The sequence below is a fragment of the Macadamia integrifolia genome, unplaced genomic scaffold (genome assembly GCF_013358625.1).
Source record: "Macadamia integrifolia cultivar HAES 741 unplaced genomic scaffold, SCU_Mint_v3 scaffold_18A, whole genome shotgun sequence".
In the NCBI taxonomy this organism is placed as follows: domain Eukaryota; kingdom Viridiplantae; phylum Streptophyta; class Magnoliopsida; order Proteales; family Proteaceae; genus Macadamia; species Macadamia integrifolia.
The window spans coordinates 636,197-652,922 of NW_024870636.1; the positions used below are offsets into that span (position 1 = coordinate 636,197).

Consider the following 16,726-nt stretch of genomic DNA (forward strand, 5'->3'; position numbering starts at 1 on the left):
ATCTTCTCATTGGTCTTGACATGTGCCTATATATCAATACATATCCGATGTATGGAGTCATATTGGGCCGATTCAATGTATCCAGAATTGATTTTAGTTGCCAAAAAAGTAAAATAATTACTTAATTTTTTTTTTCTTTGGTAGACGAACAATTTATTCAGTCAACATTAATCACTCATGGCTGTCTCCTAATCTATTGATTGACAATTAGGTCAAACAACGTAAACGTTATCAATAATGCTATCAAGTGCCCAGTATGTATTGTTCTCTTTCTCCATTTGAAAATGACTCCCTTACCCTCCTGTGTCAATTAAGCTTGTGATTAATGCATGCCATTAGTTTACTAAAAGCTGATGGTATGTCCAAACTCCCTCCCTAAAAAAAATAAATGTTAGAATAATGACTTGTTTTGCCACAGAATAGGTCAATCCATTTTCTTAGATAAATTAAATAGATCATTCTAGGTGTCACTATACTTAGTGAAATATAACATTTTCTTATTTGCCATTTGATAATACATGGGTATACATGGGTATACATGGGTAAATTTTGATCCAAAAAAAGAAAGAGAGATCGTACATGGGATAGTCCATGTGGTAAAGGACCACATAGGGGTGTAAGTTTGGCCCTAATGGCCCGAACCCTATCTAACCTTGTTATGAGGGTCAACCTGGCCCGATTTTAACCTTGATCTATTATTGTGTTTAGTGATGGTGTTTTCCTTTCCCTAGGCCCACATCATGTGTTACACAAGCTATCTGTATGGCTTCAATTGACATCAAGTGTCTGTAATCTGTATGACTTCAACCCACATTATGTGATACACAATCCACATACTCTTACCTATTGAGCTAAAACGACCAAATGACCAAACTATTTCCTTCCTTTTTCTTTACATAGGTTGTCTTTGTATCTCTTGTCATGTGTTGAGATGAACTTTAGATGCACAATAGCAATCATGAAGAATTGGGTCAAAATTTGACCTGTCCAGTTTCTAAGAAATGTGGTGATGCCAGGGGATTAAAAGGTCTAATTTATAACCAAATTGATAACATTGCTTGCTGCAAATTATGGATTAGGGGTGAACAAGGGCTGGTCATAGTCTTAACATCTCCCCACCCCCCTTTGGTAAGTATACGTTTAGCATTTGCAACCCTTTGTAGGAAAAAAATTAACCAAAAAAAATATATATAGATATAGGACCAGCTAACGTCAAGCCAACCCAACCCTGAGCCCGATAGGGCTGAGCCTAAGCATGAACCCAACAAATTTGGGTTGGGCCTGGGTTGAGTTTGGGTTAGGGTTTAAGAAACCCGGCCTTATTTCATTCCTAGGACCACATATACATCTCAATGGCCGAACATAGTCCAAAGTAAACAAACTATGAATCAAAGTTTTAGTTAATTTTCCAAATTACTATCAAATGGAGATAAATATTAAAAAAAAAAAAAAATGACATCTTTTGTGATCTTAGATACGTCGGCACCTTTTGACAACTTTTTGCTTCTTCCGTTTCTGCGTTTTCTTGTTCCTAGAAACGGAGAAACAACCTAAAAAACGTTTGATAAGGTTGTTCAGTTTCACCCATTTTTAGAAACATAAATCTAAATTTATGCTTATTTACAATTCTAGAAATGACTTTGACGAATCAAGTTGTTGTTTCTAGAAACGAATTTGAGAGAAGAAAAAAGAAAAGGGCGATGTGCTCGATAAATATCTTAACTATTTAAACCTAAAATGAGGTAACTAAACCCTCTTTCCTTTTGGGTGTCCAATGATACTATTGGGTTTTTTAGTAGCATTATGTCTATAAAAAATATTATCAAACACCAAAAAAATTCGTTTTTGTTTTTGAAAACTTGAAAATCCATTTCTACTGTTTCTAAACGCAGAAACAGCAAAAATGTTATCAAACGGTGCCTTCATCTATTCATTTTGAGATGATATTACACCAATGAGATACTTAGGTATCTGTTATATGGGCTAACCCATGTACTCTATATAGCAAATAGTGAAACGTTACACTTCATTAGGCATGGGGATGAAGAAAAAAAAAAAAGAGTTAAAATCACAAATTTGTAAATTACACTAGAAGAAAGGCACTTGGCAGTATCAGATTGCACTTTGCAGTTGGCAAAAGATTATAATTCCAGGTAGAACATTAAATAGGTCGAATTGTACTGTTACATTAAATATCATCATCTTCTTGATTCCATGCAGGATTGAGAACTAGGTATCTTCTAAAAGGGCCAATTCAATGATGGAATGTGAGAGGGCCATTAGATTAAGGGTGTTAACTGGTTCGATCCTGGTATATATGGTACAGTTTGATTTGATTCATATTTATTTGGCTGAAATTAAAATCGAATTGTTTACTAAACGATTGCACTTTCTAGAACCAACTAAACGATTTTGTTTTCACGATTTTTAAATGGTGTTGATTTCATGGTTTTATACAATTTTTATTGCGGTTTAATTTATACAGTTTTTAAACGGTTAACAATCGATTTGTTGGTTTATTCACATGCCTACTGAAATTTATTTTTATTGATAAAAGCTTCGATCTTGTATCAAATTAAATAAGTCATTGAACAAACAAGGATTTAACTACATAACTACATAATAGGAGTTGGGGCGTTGTGCACTTGTGCAGTTTCTACTCTTTAGTGTCTCAAATACTCTTTATCCCAATCATTTAGGGTTTTTACCTTTGACAATGATATATATACCGATCCTGCCCCTATCTTAATGCCCTTAACCACTTATTTTATTTAACCATTATACGGTTTAAATGTGCCAATTTTAACGGTGTAAATTTACAATGTCAATTTGGTTTGAAATCAATAGGTTAAACGGTTAAAAAAAAAAAAATCAAACCGTTTAATTAATCAGTCTGAAACTTGAAACCAGAATCAAATCATTTACTAAACGGCTCGATTGAGTTTTGATAAATAGTTTCAATTTCAAATTCACATCCTAAATAGACCAGCCTCTTGAATCCTCACTAAACAGGGTTATTGAGCAACCATTATTAAAATGGAAAATTACGCATCCCCTCTCCCCTATAGTTTACCGAAATTATATGTGGATCCAAGGGTTTGAGCAATTTACGTCTCCCTCCCCTAACACTGTCGGTGTGAGTATATTGTTACTTTTATACAACAAAAAACTTTAGCACCCCTTTAGTGGAGATGGTCTCAGTACGAGAGGACTATTATACCTTTTCTACAACAAAAGACTTTATTACCCGTTTAAGAGAGAGTTGTAAAAGATGACCGTTGGAGAAGGTGGAGGCGTTTTCTCTGCAAATCACCCCTCTGCGACCAAACGGAGGTGGAGAAGAAGCCATATAATTCCGGCGAGGTTCAGATTCAGACCGATTCACGCCGGCGAACGTTTGTAACTGAACACTCAACCGAAACCCTCATCTGATTACTGATATCTGTGTTTGGGGATGAATCTAGGGTTTGGGGCTTAAATACTCTCAATTCAGACAAGATGATGACCTGTTTCCCCCTTGGCAGTGGGGCAAGAAGCCAAATCACAGTGTTCTCCTTCCGAACCCGACCAAGTGATAGATTTATTCTTCATTGTCACTGTGCAGTAAAGAAGCACAGCCATGAAAGCCAACCCAGCATCTAAAGCCGCGGATAGAACATAGTTATATCATTGCCACCATTTCTTCCGGTACTGGAATACAAAGAAATTGAAAATCATCCCAACAAAAAACCATGAATTGTAGTTTATAGCCGTCGCCGGTGGCATCATAGCAGTTGCTCCCAGAAGGACTGGAAGGTTAATTAAACGAATCCAGAACTGTTTAGGGAATGCTTTGTGCAAAAGCCAAACCAAGACAGGCCAGACCCCAAATGACTAATGCATCAAAGAAGACATGGTCATTTGGGCATGTCCATGGACTGTTGGGAGGGAGAAGGCCATCGTTGCAAATGTTAGGGATAGAATGCAGTAGCCACCATGACACAATGATGTTGACCGTTCCAGCTATTACGGTCCAAATGAACTGTTCCATAGGAAAACCAGTTTGAGAAGCACGGTAACGATGATAGATGTCCCTGTGAAGTCGATGGTTGCAGTCGAAGGTTGAAGAACGAAGGGATGATTTTGGGTTTTCCTCTTTTGTTGGTTTTAAGTGAAGGGTGTAATAGTACTTCACTTTTTTATAAGAGTATTTTCAACATTAAAATGATGAAATCACCAATTAACACTTTTAAATTAACGGTGACAACGGATTGAACCTAATTGTAAGAATCTTTCAAGCTACATGAGAGAGGGGCATAAATCACTCAAGCTCTTGGATCTATATGTAATTTCGACAAACTATAGAGGAGGGAAGCGTAATTTTCACTTATTAAAATGATGATATGTTCCGCATGCTCTCCCTGAATCATCATTGCCATCGAATACTTGATAAACCAATCAATTACTTCCAATGAATCAATGAAATCAATGTTGTAGAGATAGTATTCTGAAAGACAATCTAGCATTATCTGTAAAATGTCATCTTGCCTGATCAAGTTAAAATTTATCAAAACCTACATATCTGATTTACCCTTCCTTGGAATGTCATTCAGAAAATTTCCGAGCAATCTCTGATCAAATATCAAATACCATGCTTGATACCTATGCAGCAACATCACCATGATTACACACAATGGCCCGGAAGTGTTAATATGGAAGAGAGCAGCCGCAGATATAAGTATGTTATCCAAACGTTGTCTCCAAAGAAGATCTTTGAATTGTTTGCTATAGCTTCAATAACTTTCAGCTCAAGATTCTCAGGCATAAGCTTCAACTCGTTGGCTTCTGCCTCTTTCATCACTCTGGAAAAAGGTAACCAGGCAATGTAACTCAGTGTTTGTAGTACAACCACATCCGTATTGTGAAGACAGTGGAAAAGTAAGGGTTGGGAGTTCCTCTTTCCTCTACTATTATGGAAGCCAGGAAATTTCTACCTATAGAAGTCAGCACAGCCAAGGTCTTCTGCCGGGCTACGTGCATTTGGTTCTCTATTTCCTGCTGCCTTCTGGCGCTGTCCTTGTCCATCAATTTCTGCTCCATGAGAATCCTGCTAACCTGCGAATTCTTCTCTGCTTCCATTAAAGCCATTTCCTTCTTCTGTCTCAGCCTCTTTCTCAGCAACCCATTGTTTCTCCATGGCAATCAAGACGTACACAAGATGACACTACTCAAGCCAGAAACTCTAAATTTAAAACATTAGGCAGTAGAAAATCCACAACTATTTAACATCAAAGGCCTCAGCTAGTTAGGCATCAAGAGTAATTAGCAAGATACGGTAGACCAATCATAAGATAGATATAGATAATAACCTACGTCCTGTGAGCTTGATTCTCACAAAAAGAGGGGGGGGGGGGGGAATACATCACAAAATTGAGAACCTTAAGCCAAGTGGGTCATAACATGTTGCAATAGCAATAATAAAATTCAGAAGGAAATGTACTGTGGTACAATATATAACATGAGAGATTGACCATCAGCTGACCAAAAACTAGAAGCACTAGAATAAATCGAGTGAACTAGAGTCAACCCAACTGAACTTGAACCCAACCGAATGGTTCTCAACCTCAAGATGACAAAGTTTCACTTAGGATAAACTCTCTTCCCATAAGACACCTGACAAATCACACAACTTACAGCTATTAACTCTAGAGTAATCCCTTCAATATATGGCCAAGTGTATATGAATACAAGATATATCATATATACATACACAACTACAACTGGGATTGAGGTTAGCTCAGGTTATGTAAGGCCTCACCCCAGACCCAAGCCAAGCTCATACAAGTTACCATTTCCGAAACCCAGCCTCATTCAATGCTCAATCATGCAAAATACTAACCTGAGCAGAAGTTTCGGTAGGTCCAAGTTGGAAGTCCTAGATGCAACCATAAAGCACAAGTCTTAAACAACAGTGAAACAGATATTGCAATAATGGCGATTCTCAGACCATCTAAGCCATTCGGGGCTCGCAATGCTGTGAACTCTCACTCTCTATTGACTGTATATATACGTATGAATACTAAAACTAAATATAAGAATTTTTAGCTAGCAAGTATCAGAAGTGTTTATAGAAAGAGTACAGCAGATAAGTTGGCAGTTTACGAAGAATAGTAAAGCTAAAGCTAGGGCAGTTATGGATTTAACTTGAAGCAGCCCCCACACCCATCATTGTTGTGGAAGGCCAATCCCACATGAAGAACTTATGTCATAAATAAACACTCCAAAGGTATAGAGAATTAAAGAAAAGCTTGTACAATAACAAGGGTTTAGATACATATGGGAGCCCAACTGTTCCTTTTAGGCAAGGTCTATGGGAAGCTTATCCCGTTGATGGATATGCTAAATACAAAAGACATGCATTAAACTCCTCCCATTCATCGATGATGTACAGATTAATTAAGCCTCCTGTTGTTTACTTACCTATTCTAATTTTAAAATATAGCATTTAATCACCAAATCAAAAGGAAAGCAATGAACCAAAGGTAAAAAAAGACAAAGTTATTGATAGCATAATGCTATCAAGGTCTACACTAGAAAATTCCGACTCGCTGAATTATTGCCCCCAATTGTTTGACACAAGTTCCATGATCTCAAACTTGCGCATGTAATATTATGACAGCACAAACCAAATACCTAAGTGTGCTCATCTTCCATCTGCTCAAAATTGCGCCTTATACTATCTGGAATTTTGGGTTTCATGACGCGCAGCAATAATTTCAATACCTGGGGCATAAAGCGTACAATCACCCAGAAGGTTGTCCTTCATCTTTTCATCAATCTGAAAACAATTCCACTTGATAATTTTGTCAATTTAATGAATGTTGATTATAAAAATGTAACAGGTTTAATCTAGAAAAAAACTTTAGGAAAGAAAATATACAAAAGAAACATGAAAACACACATAATAAATTTTTAGGGCAGTCCCATGATTGGTCATCCCACAAATTCACTCTTCAATGCTAACATATGCAACCAAAATTATATTTCTTTAACTGGTGGTTTGCAGATCATCAGTGTAGGACATCCATTAGAACCTTCTTAAATCTAAGTGCTTTTTACAAGCTAACATAGTTGGCTTACACAGAATGCCTGGTTCAGTTACTTGCATGATCAAACATGTCTAATAAACCTGTTGAAGGGCATGAGCACTTCAGAACTGATTGATTTCATGATGGATCTTATCATATACCCATGTATGATTATATTGTATGCCATATTTGAGTAAAGTTTCATACATACAATCCTTAAAAAGATGATTAACGACCTAGAGAAGCATTACTACAACCAAGTCAAACCCATGTCAAAACTTGGAAGACATGGCCAGGACAGTAGTCCAATAGGAAATGAACGATAAAGAAATAGTTTTGAGGTCTACCTCTATTTTATCAAAAGTGATCATAACACCACCTTTTGTTCCACATGGGATATCCTTAACCTGTTTATTGGGAAGGAAAGAAGACATATACAATGACTAACAACTAAAGAAAAAAAGCACAAAAGAAATGAACACAATCCGCAATCAAATCACAGAATCTTCACTAAGAATCCCCAAAAAGATACCAGCACATTAACAAGCAGGTAGGTCTTCCTGTGCTTTCAAACCCATATATCAATTTGGCATTTTTAGTCTTCCCCTGGAAAAATGATTTGGTAAGAGGGTATGCCTCATAGAATTATACATCCTATATGGCCGGAAGGATCGTTCTTGTTATCTCAACTGCCTACGTCTTTCCTTTCGAAAAAGATGGCCATCATCCTGATGGAGAAATTTGACCAATATCATTATGGCACTCTCCCCCACAGCCTAAAACAATAACAATGTGTACCTGATCGGTCTGAATGGTCACTTGAATGGGCTTAAACTGAGTTATCAATAGCAGCTTCAAATGAAACCCTATAAACCAAAATGACATCAAGCACACAGTTTGTAGGCCTATGTCCCTATACTTGAAACAAGAGGGTGTAGAGTTGGACCAATATAAAGCATGGACAAACCTGGATCAGTAATTGTTTTTAGAAGGGCACCCCCCCCCCTACAATACACTCCAACATGGCCTTCTGGACTTGATATAAAATCGAAAAGCTACTGTTTGTAGCTAAAAATGATGGGGGGGACCAAGATCTGCAATTATTATCAAATCACTGGTATGTTACTGGATTCAGTTGAAATATTGATCGAAAAAAATTCTAGTCATATATGGTTTTGAGAAATTTTATGAAGTACAAAGAAGCCAGTGTGGATTCTTAGTTATGGTCTTCGTTAATTATCGTTTTTGTATGTTAAAACTTACAGCTATTGGCACAGCATGGCCATTTGTATCTTGTGGAAAGAAATTCTTATATGGGAAACACTATAGCAGATAAAATATTACCAGACATTATGAGCCTCCTTACCCAAAAAGAATTGGCAGCAAAACTCCTGTAGTTGACTAAGAAAAATTTTTACTGTTCTGACTTTAGAATCTGAAATACGAGCAATCAGTGGAAGAGTAGACTTTGGAGAGTCTGCAGGACACAAAAACCTATTACAACCATTTCATATCCATTGCTTCCATCTATATGGATTCCATAAAGTTCAGATCATCTACTGGAAGAGCTCTGGTAGTGTTCCTTAGTCATCACAAGAATATTGTGTCACAATCAAATGGGCAAGGCTGTTCTGATAACTATACATGGGACAGGAAGGGCAGCCTAGGCTGTTCGGACATATGACTACCCAGATGTGAGACAGGCATACGTCCTGATCACCTTGTTGACATGCACAAATGAGCTCTGACCCTGCAAGGGCACCACCAGACTTGCTGATCCTTTCACACCAGCATTCATATATCATTTCCCAAAATCTTGATGATAGGCCACCTGTCAGGTTCAATTAACCATCTAAGTCTCTACATTTTTAAACCCACTTGTATGCTAGATGGCTGAGTGCATATCCCTGCAATGATTATAGTGCTATGATAACACCACAATCTAAACCACACAGAACAAGTTCTAAGCCACAAAGTGTTCTTGCTTGTCACACCATCTAAACCCAACCATCTTAGCTCAAAAAATAAATAAATAATAATACCATTGCAACTCTATAGGATAACAATTTTATCTCAATGCCATGACTAGTTGTATAATCGGAAAAGAATCAGCCACACAGAACAAGTTCTAAGCCAATAACTGCACTAACGATATGTTTGGAAGCCTAAGAAAAGAAAAGAGAGAGAGAAACATAAAAAAATCATTATGTAATTATGATTTTTTTCTTATTATGTCTTTTGTACTAGTTTCTTTTCTTTTCTTTTTTTGTCTACCAAACATAGCCTAAAGGAGAAAGAAACCAACAAGCCAAAAGATGGAAACAAAAATATAAGTACAGATTCCAATTCAAGGCACACCAACCAAAGAATTCTTGGACCATGAAAGACTGAATCATGAACGGGAAAAATATGGATGGTATGAGTATAACATGGCAGCGGTGGAGAGGAAGGAAATTATTATAGTAATACTGACAGATGAATCACCTGATCCTCCTCCAGGAGGCCAAGGAACTGCCCCTTGCTGCTGGTGTGGATCCATGTCTCCAAGCAGTTTCACACCCTTCTACAGTAACTACCTTATTCTGAGTCTAGGTAATCCAGATCCTCTGCCTCATGGTGCACCTCACGTCCCCACTTGAGGGTCATGTTTTTTTTTTTTTGGAGGGGGGGGGGGTGTTGGGGTTCGGCAAAGCCCAAACCCACCTGAAGTCCACCCGAAAGTTTAGGACCTGAATTAGGCTTTTTAGCCCACAGGTCATGATAAGGATGGGATGTCTAGGCCCGGCCAGGTCTAGCCGAATGGGGCTGGGGCCTTAGGTTAAACTTGGCCCAATGTATATATGTACTAGTAAACTCTCACGTACAAATACACATGGTGAAATACTTAAAGACAATATCCTGTCAATTTAGGCGTACAACATTCAAATTTCAGTTGCATTGCTTGAGAGCATAAATTTTGCTCATGAAGGATGCCCAAAACTAACCAGATTACCATTACTTGCAGCTCTTAAAAGATGGCACCATAGTTGTCAAGGCGACGCCAGGCAGTGTTTGCCAGGAGCCTAGGCGACTGTCACCTTGTTGCACTGTATGCTGCCTTATACTTTTTGCCCTTATTTATGCCAAATACCATTTAAGTAAATGAAATCATTTACTTGAGATATTATTCATAAATAAACAAATATCCCATATTTGAAACCAATAAAAATAATTTAAAAATCAAATTCCAAAATGATAAAAAAATCAACCCCCCCGGTCCAAGAACAAAAACTGGATTTTTAGTTGTAAGGCAATATTCAACTTTCAAATACTAAGGTTTTTCTCAATTCTGAAAATTTTACAAATTTTATCATAGTAGAACATTGCTAAAAATCAAAAATCCGATAAAATAATCTTTTGTTTAGACGTCAATAAAATTATTTCCATTCAGGCGATTTAACAGCATTCGAAAACTTTAAAATAAGTTTGACCGGAACATAACTTTATCATAACAACTCAAATTTAAGTAATTTTAGACTTGTTAGAAAGCTAGTTTTGTCGGGTCCCGTGATCAAAACCTGAGGGGGACACAGTACTCCGCCTCAGGAATCTAGGTCCCGTGATCAAACTTTCGCCGCTAAACCTAACTTCTTGGGGCCACCGCACGAGAATTTCCGACTCAGACTTACCCCGTTCTGTGTAAGCGGTATCACAATGACCCCAGGGATTAGTAGGGTCAAAGATCCGGACACCCTAGGTATAAAAATTAAAAAAAAATAAAAAAAAGAAGCTAGTTTTGTGTTATACCTAATACAGAAAGTCTCATCTAAATATAAAATCATTTGACCAATAAAACTTATTATAGAAGAAGAGCATTTCTCTAAATGTTAATAAGTCATGTTGATTTTTTATGACTTGATGTGAGTGTGACTATGTTGATTTCTTAATGTTGATTGGTTTTTTATGTCATAGGGTATCTATTATAACATACAAAATAACTTTATAAAATAGGGAAAATAAAAAATAACACATAGGCGATTTGATCGTCATGGCAACGCCATAATGGGCGATTCACCACCAAATCGATTAGCCACCCCTCCACCGCCTTGGGTAGCCATGACGCCGTGACAACTATGGATGGCACTGTGGAATACCAATGAGATGGTAGTGTTTGGTATCAAAGCAATGAGAAAAGAAAATCTGGTAGGGAAACTTCATTTCAACAACTAGTCAGAATTCACATAAGCAAAGCTATCTGATTTAAATGAAGAACATTGCAGGAAATTTAATGCTACATAGAATATTTTTAACTGGAAAGGCTCACAACAAAGGACAATAAACCAGCTATTAGGAATATTTTTGCTGATGGCAGTGATCCAAAACAATGTCGTCCCAAAGTACACAGTCATAACAAAAGTCAATGTATGCTAAAAAGAACCAAATCTTAAACTTTGCTAGGGAATCGTCTTTAAATCAATTGTTCTTTCTTTCCCTCTTCTCCTTGGAACATAAACACTAAGAGCATAAAATCCGAAATTCTCTAGGATTGAAATAATGATAAAAGTCAAATAACAGAAGATCAATTGATAATTCATCCTACCACCTGCCACGCTCATTATAGAGCTTCACCCATTGCCCTGAATTCCACATTCAGACATTGACAAAGAACATTAAAGTTCTTCAGTTTCACATGGTGGAAGCCCAAATCCACCCAATCTTATGCTAAGGAAATGATGGTTTCCAAACATTTTCCCACTTGTCAATTAAGTTTCCCAAATATTTTTAGTAGTTCTTTTTCCTACTTTTAAGTACCTAAGCCTAAGATATAATCTGAGCTTTTTAACTCTTTATGCCAATGTTGGTCTTCCTAGCTCAAACCCATCATCAATTCTCCTGGCTGAACCAAAGCGGGATGTGCACTCTAGCTTATTAGAACCTCCAGTCAAGCAGCTCAGTGTTTGGACCTTGAACTACATTTGCAGCTAACATCTTGGCAAGCACTTTCAACTTTCTGCAGTATTGCAGGACCAGTTACACCCACTTCCATGAAAATTCCAAAATATGCTTGGGAACTCAAATAATGGACCAATGCAAATTGAGGAATATTCTCCTTGTTACACTAGGTAAGTTCAAACAAAAAAAAAAAATTTGGGTGAATACCAGGTTCGCTATGTCATTGCCAAATTCAAACCACTCCCCAATGAAACCTCATAAGCATATTCCCAGGCACTGGTAATATTAGAATGCAATCTGTAAAGAAGGGAAGAAAAAGTCTCGAATTTACTTTTACTGCTGCTTTGAATCAGAGGTAAAAACCACCTGCAATACTTGCAACACTGACCATGAAATTTAAACATATCATAAGCTGACATCCCTGCTCAAGTATCAATCGGTAACCATCAAGCTGTGCAATATAAGTCGATAACTCAGTGAAACAAACTAAGATTAGAGGAACAGCTAAGTTTATGCACTCAAACCAGCCCAATTCTTAAAAGCAATAAGTGCTTCCATCTTCCTAAAGTTCCTCTTCCTCAGCTTTGATACTCTGAGCTTCTTATGGGTCTCCATGAAAGCTTGCTTGTACCTCCACTTATCGACAAATATCTTCTTCTCCTTTGCCTTTTCTACAACTTGCATAACAGCATCAAAGAAACCCCCCTTAACCAAAGCATACAAGAATGCATCCACCAAGTTGCTATCAAACTTGACAGACTTTTCCCCACTGGAGGGTATCCGTTTCCTAACTTCTGTCCACAGGATCAAGACACTAAAATATTTCTCTGCTGATGTGTACCCATTGATAAGAGACAAGTAGGTTTGATCATTAGGTTCAAATTGAAGAAACACCATCCTTCTGAAGGTCCGTCTCGCATCCTCTAGCCTCCCGATCTTACAGAAGGCATGAATAATTGAATTCCAGTCATGGGTACCCACTTCAACTCGTGGGTCCTCGACTACCTCATCCAGGAATGCTGCCATTAGTTCAGGCCGGTGATTCTCAGTTAAAGCTGTCATTATAGTCAAGTAACTACTCTTTAAATCGTGTATTCTCACCTCCCTCATGTCCCTAAACAGAGAAAAAGCTGACTGAAAATCTTGGCTTGACATGGCTGCCTCTATCAAAGCATCATAGCTACTGGCATCCAACTGAAGCCCTGAAGCACTGATCTCAGTAACCAATTGAGCAGCCTCACTTGTTCGATGCTCTTTGCAGTAAGCCTTCAAGATAGACACGTAAACCCCAAGGCCAATAGAACCTCCCAGAGCATTCATCTCATCCAAAATGCTGTGTGCTTTATCTAATAAACCAAGATTAACACATGCATTCACAATTCCAAACCCAACAGAGCTGTCAATACTGATCGAAGAAGACTCCAACTTCTGAGCTTCAATAATCAACTTCGCTAAATCCTTGACACCTCCCTTTTGAAGAAAGCCCTTCACAATCCCACCATAAGTTTCTTCTGCCAAATTTGAATCTTTTCCCTCTCCCTCTTGCAAACTACGCAGTACAGTTGCAGAGACAAATTCTAAACTCACTGATTTCAAATAACCATTAATCAGATTAACGTAAAATGTTCTTTTTGATGGAAAATTGAAACCATCCATCAGCTTCTCCAATTCAGCGATCTTTTTTTCAAGCCCCTTCAGTGCATACAGGTATGCAAGAAATCCAAAACTAGATTCGTCTGGTTTTACACCCAGGAGAGACATGGTCTCCAAAACTTTTTGGGCATCACTCACGGATCCTAGATCATAACAACACCCCTCCAGGGCAGCATTACAAGCGATCAACTCAGGCTTCATGTAGTCCAATTTTTCATCCACGGCGATCCTACAGTTCTCATTAAAAACCCGTAAGAACGCAACAAAGCTACCATTTTTTCTGCTAATTTCAATAAGCACGGGTCCCCAAAGACTAAAAGGAGGAAAAACCCTGTTCTTAAACATAGATTTGATTAAGGAAAACGCAGGGGCAGCAGTGTTCGCAGTCTTCATGGACTGTAACAGGATCTTTATGGTTTCGAAAGAAATTGATTGTGGGTTCTTCTCTAATAAAAATATCACAGAAGCAAAAGCCCTCTTGAGATTATGAACGTCTTTCAGAAAAGATAAGTGGGTAATGAGGGAGTTGGAGAGATGCTTACTCGGCAAGGTTGAGTTGCTTGTGAGGATCTTGAAAGATTTCCACGCCTCATCGGTATTTTGATTGTCCAGTGAGGTTTGGAGATTGAACTCTAGGGCATCTTTGTCATCTAGCGCTAGGGTTTTCGGGGTTGAACCTTGGGTTTTGGGTGTAGATGGAGCTGCCGGGGTTTTCTTCAGGGCAAATATAGAGGGTTGGAGGAAGGAATAAAGAGTGGGAATTTCAGGTGAAGATGAATACTGTCTTAGTAAGGGTAAGGAAAGTGAACCTCTCCACATCTTCCCTTTTGTGTCTCCCTCTGTAAACACTTGAGTGTAAACAGGTCAGTAGCTCTGCATCTTCGGCTCTATTCTAGTATTCCTGGAGCACAACTGGCCATTGTTGTCGCTCTATTCGTGTCTTGACACCTCCTCATCCATGCCCATCTGAGACTGAGTTCGAATTGCCTCCGGTCACCGCCGTCTACGTCAGAGAAATCATCCAACGCCTCGGTTCAATCGGGTTGGCTTTTTCTCTTTGGCAAAGGGTTCCCCTCAACTGCTACCGTTCTGCAACAGAGAACCAAAATTGTGGCGCGGGTGATGGCGAACTCTATGAAAATGTAATATTGTGGAAATAATGTTGAGGGATAGTGACGGTGGCCGGTGGCGCTCTGTTGCAGAACGGTAAATATTGCGACGGTTTCTTCACTGAAAAATATATATATATATATATATATCATACTATTGTATAAAAGTATATACTCATGCTTCGTGGCTAATCTTTCACTTGACTATTTTATCCCTCTTGCTTATTTAAATACCTTATCCTTTTCGTTATATTTTTTTGTCAATATTTTTTACTTTTCTCATATTGTTGGTACCCTTTTATATTTTTAATATTTAAATATTTTTTAAAAATCACTCAAATCCTTTGCCTATTCTTTCTCTCACTTTCCTTCGCCTTTCCTCCTCTCTCTCTCTCAACCGTTCCTACTTTTTCTCTTTTTAAAATATTTTTTAGGATTTACTTTCTTAAAAAAAAAAAAAAATCTAAAAATCTATATTTTAGAATTTTTCTTATTAGTTTCCTTGTCAATAATAATTCCTCACCCTCCTCTCTTATCTCACTCTTTCCCACTTTCCTTTTTTTATGATAAGCCTTTCTTCTTCTCTCTCAACCGTTCCTCCATTTTACTCTTTTTGAAATATCTTTTAGGATTTTTTTTTTAATCTATATTTTAAGAGTTTTTTCTATCAAAATCTCATTAGTTTCCTTATTAATAATAATTCCACCCTTCTCTCTTATCTCTCTCTTTCCCATTTTCCTTCTTTTGTATATCGCCTTTCCTCCCCTCTCTCAACCGTTCCTCCTTTTTCTCTTTTAGAAATATCTTTTAAGATTTTTTTTTTTAAATATTTATTTTAAGAGTTTTTTCTATCAAAATTTTATTAGTTTCCTTATCATTAATAATTCCTCACCCTCCTCTCCCACACCTTCCTCTCTTATCTATTCTCTCTCTTTCCCACTTTCATTCTTCTTTTGCAATAGGCATGTCCACCTCTCTCTCAACCGTTTCTCTTCTTCTCTTTTCAAAACTTATTAATAACTCCGTAAAATATTTTTTTTCTTTTTTAATCTGTGGCTAATGTGGTGAACCTTTCATTTATGCAGGTACCACTTGTGCCACAGCCCTTACCCGTGCTATATTTTCCGAGGGCTGCAAATCAGTTGCAGTTGGGATGAATGCAATGGATCTGTGGCGTGGAATCACAATGACTGTTGATGCTATTGTTACAAACCTGAAGAGCAAAGCCAAAATGATTAGCACAATTGAAGAAATTGCACAGGTTTATTTCTTTCACCCATTAGTTTTGTTGCAATTGTTAAAAGTGAAGGGTTGTAATGAACTATTATGGGCTACAGTAATTGTTTTTTTTTTTTACTCAGCAGCTGATTTAATTCTTTTGGCTACAATTCTTGCATTAGGGAAAAAAAAAATCTCTAACTATGATTCATGCTTTAATTTCTTCTAGAAGTTTTGGGCATTCACAATTTACAAGTGCCATATACTTCTTATATATAAATAAAGTAAAATACTTTGTTGTCATAATGAACTACGTTGAGATTGGAATTTTCAGTAGCAGTACTTGAGAGTAGATTTTCCATGTCTTTGTAAAATTTGGCTCAATTAGTTTTCATGGAAGGGATAGATATCGCTTGTTGCAATATCAATTGTTTAATATCAAGTTGCTTTTGATGGTTAATAAAATTCTTAAAAGAATCCATTTAAGCTAAATTAGTACCAATACTGGTGATAGATTAATATTCGATATAGTTTCTATTTTCAATCATTTTTCTATTTGATGGTTAATATTCGATATAGTTTCTATTTTCAATCATCTTTCTATTTTTGGTACTTTTGTAATAGGTGCAAAGTCATTCAATCGGCAAAGCTTTGATCACATTGGAGACACTCAAAATCCTTATGAGCAAGCAATATCTATCATTTCAAGAGCATTAAGTTTTTTTTTTTTTTTTTTTTTTTTTTTTT

The 16,726-nt window shown here is 37.2% G+C and overlaps 1 protein-coding gene and 2 pseudogenes across 1 annotated transcript; all 3 read right to left on the reverse strand.

The window, feature by feature from the left end:
- Nucleotides 1-2,984: 2,984 nt before the first annotated feature.
- LOC122071122 lies at nucleotides 2,985-4,127 on the reverse strand (annotated as a pseudogene).
- A 354-nt stretch (nucleotides 4,128-4,481) lies between these two features.
- LOC122071119 lies at nucleotides 4,482-9,606 on the reverse strand (annotated as a pseudogene).
- Nucleotides 9,607-12,297: 2,691 nt separating this feature from the next.
- Nucleotides 12,298-14,867, reverse strand: LOC122071138 (pentatricopeptide repeat-containing protein At1g69290). The gene has a single exon (XM_042635432.1). The coding sequence runs from the start codon at nucleotides 14,469-14,471 to the stop codon at nucleotides 12,510-12,512; it is 1,962 nt and encodes a 653-aa protein (XP_042491366.1). The 5' UTR covers nucleotides 14,472-14,867; the 3' UTR covers nucleotides 12,298-12,509.
- Between the last annotated feature and the right edge of the window lie 1,859 nt (nucleotides 14,868-16,726).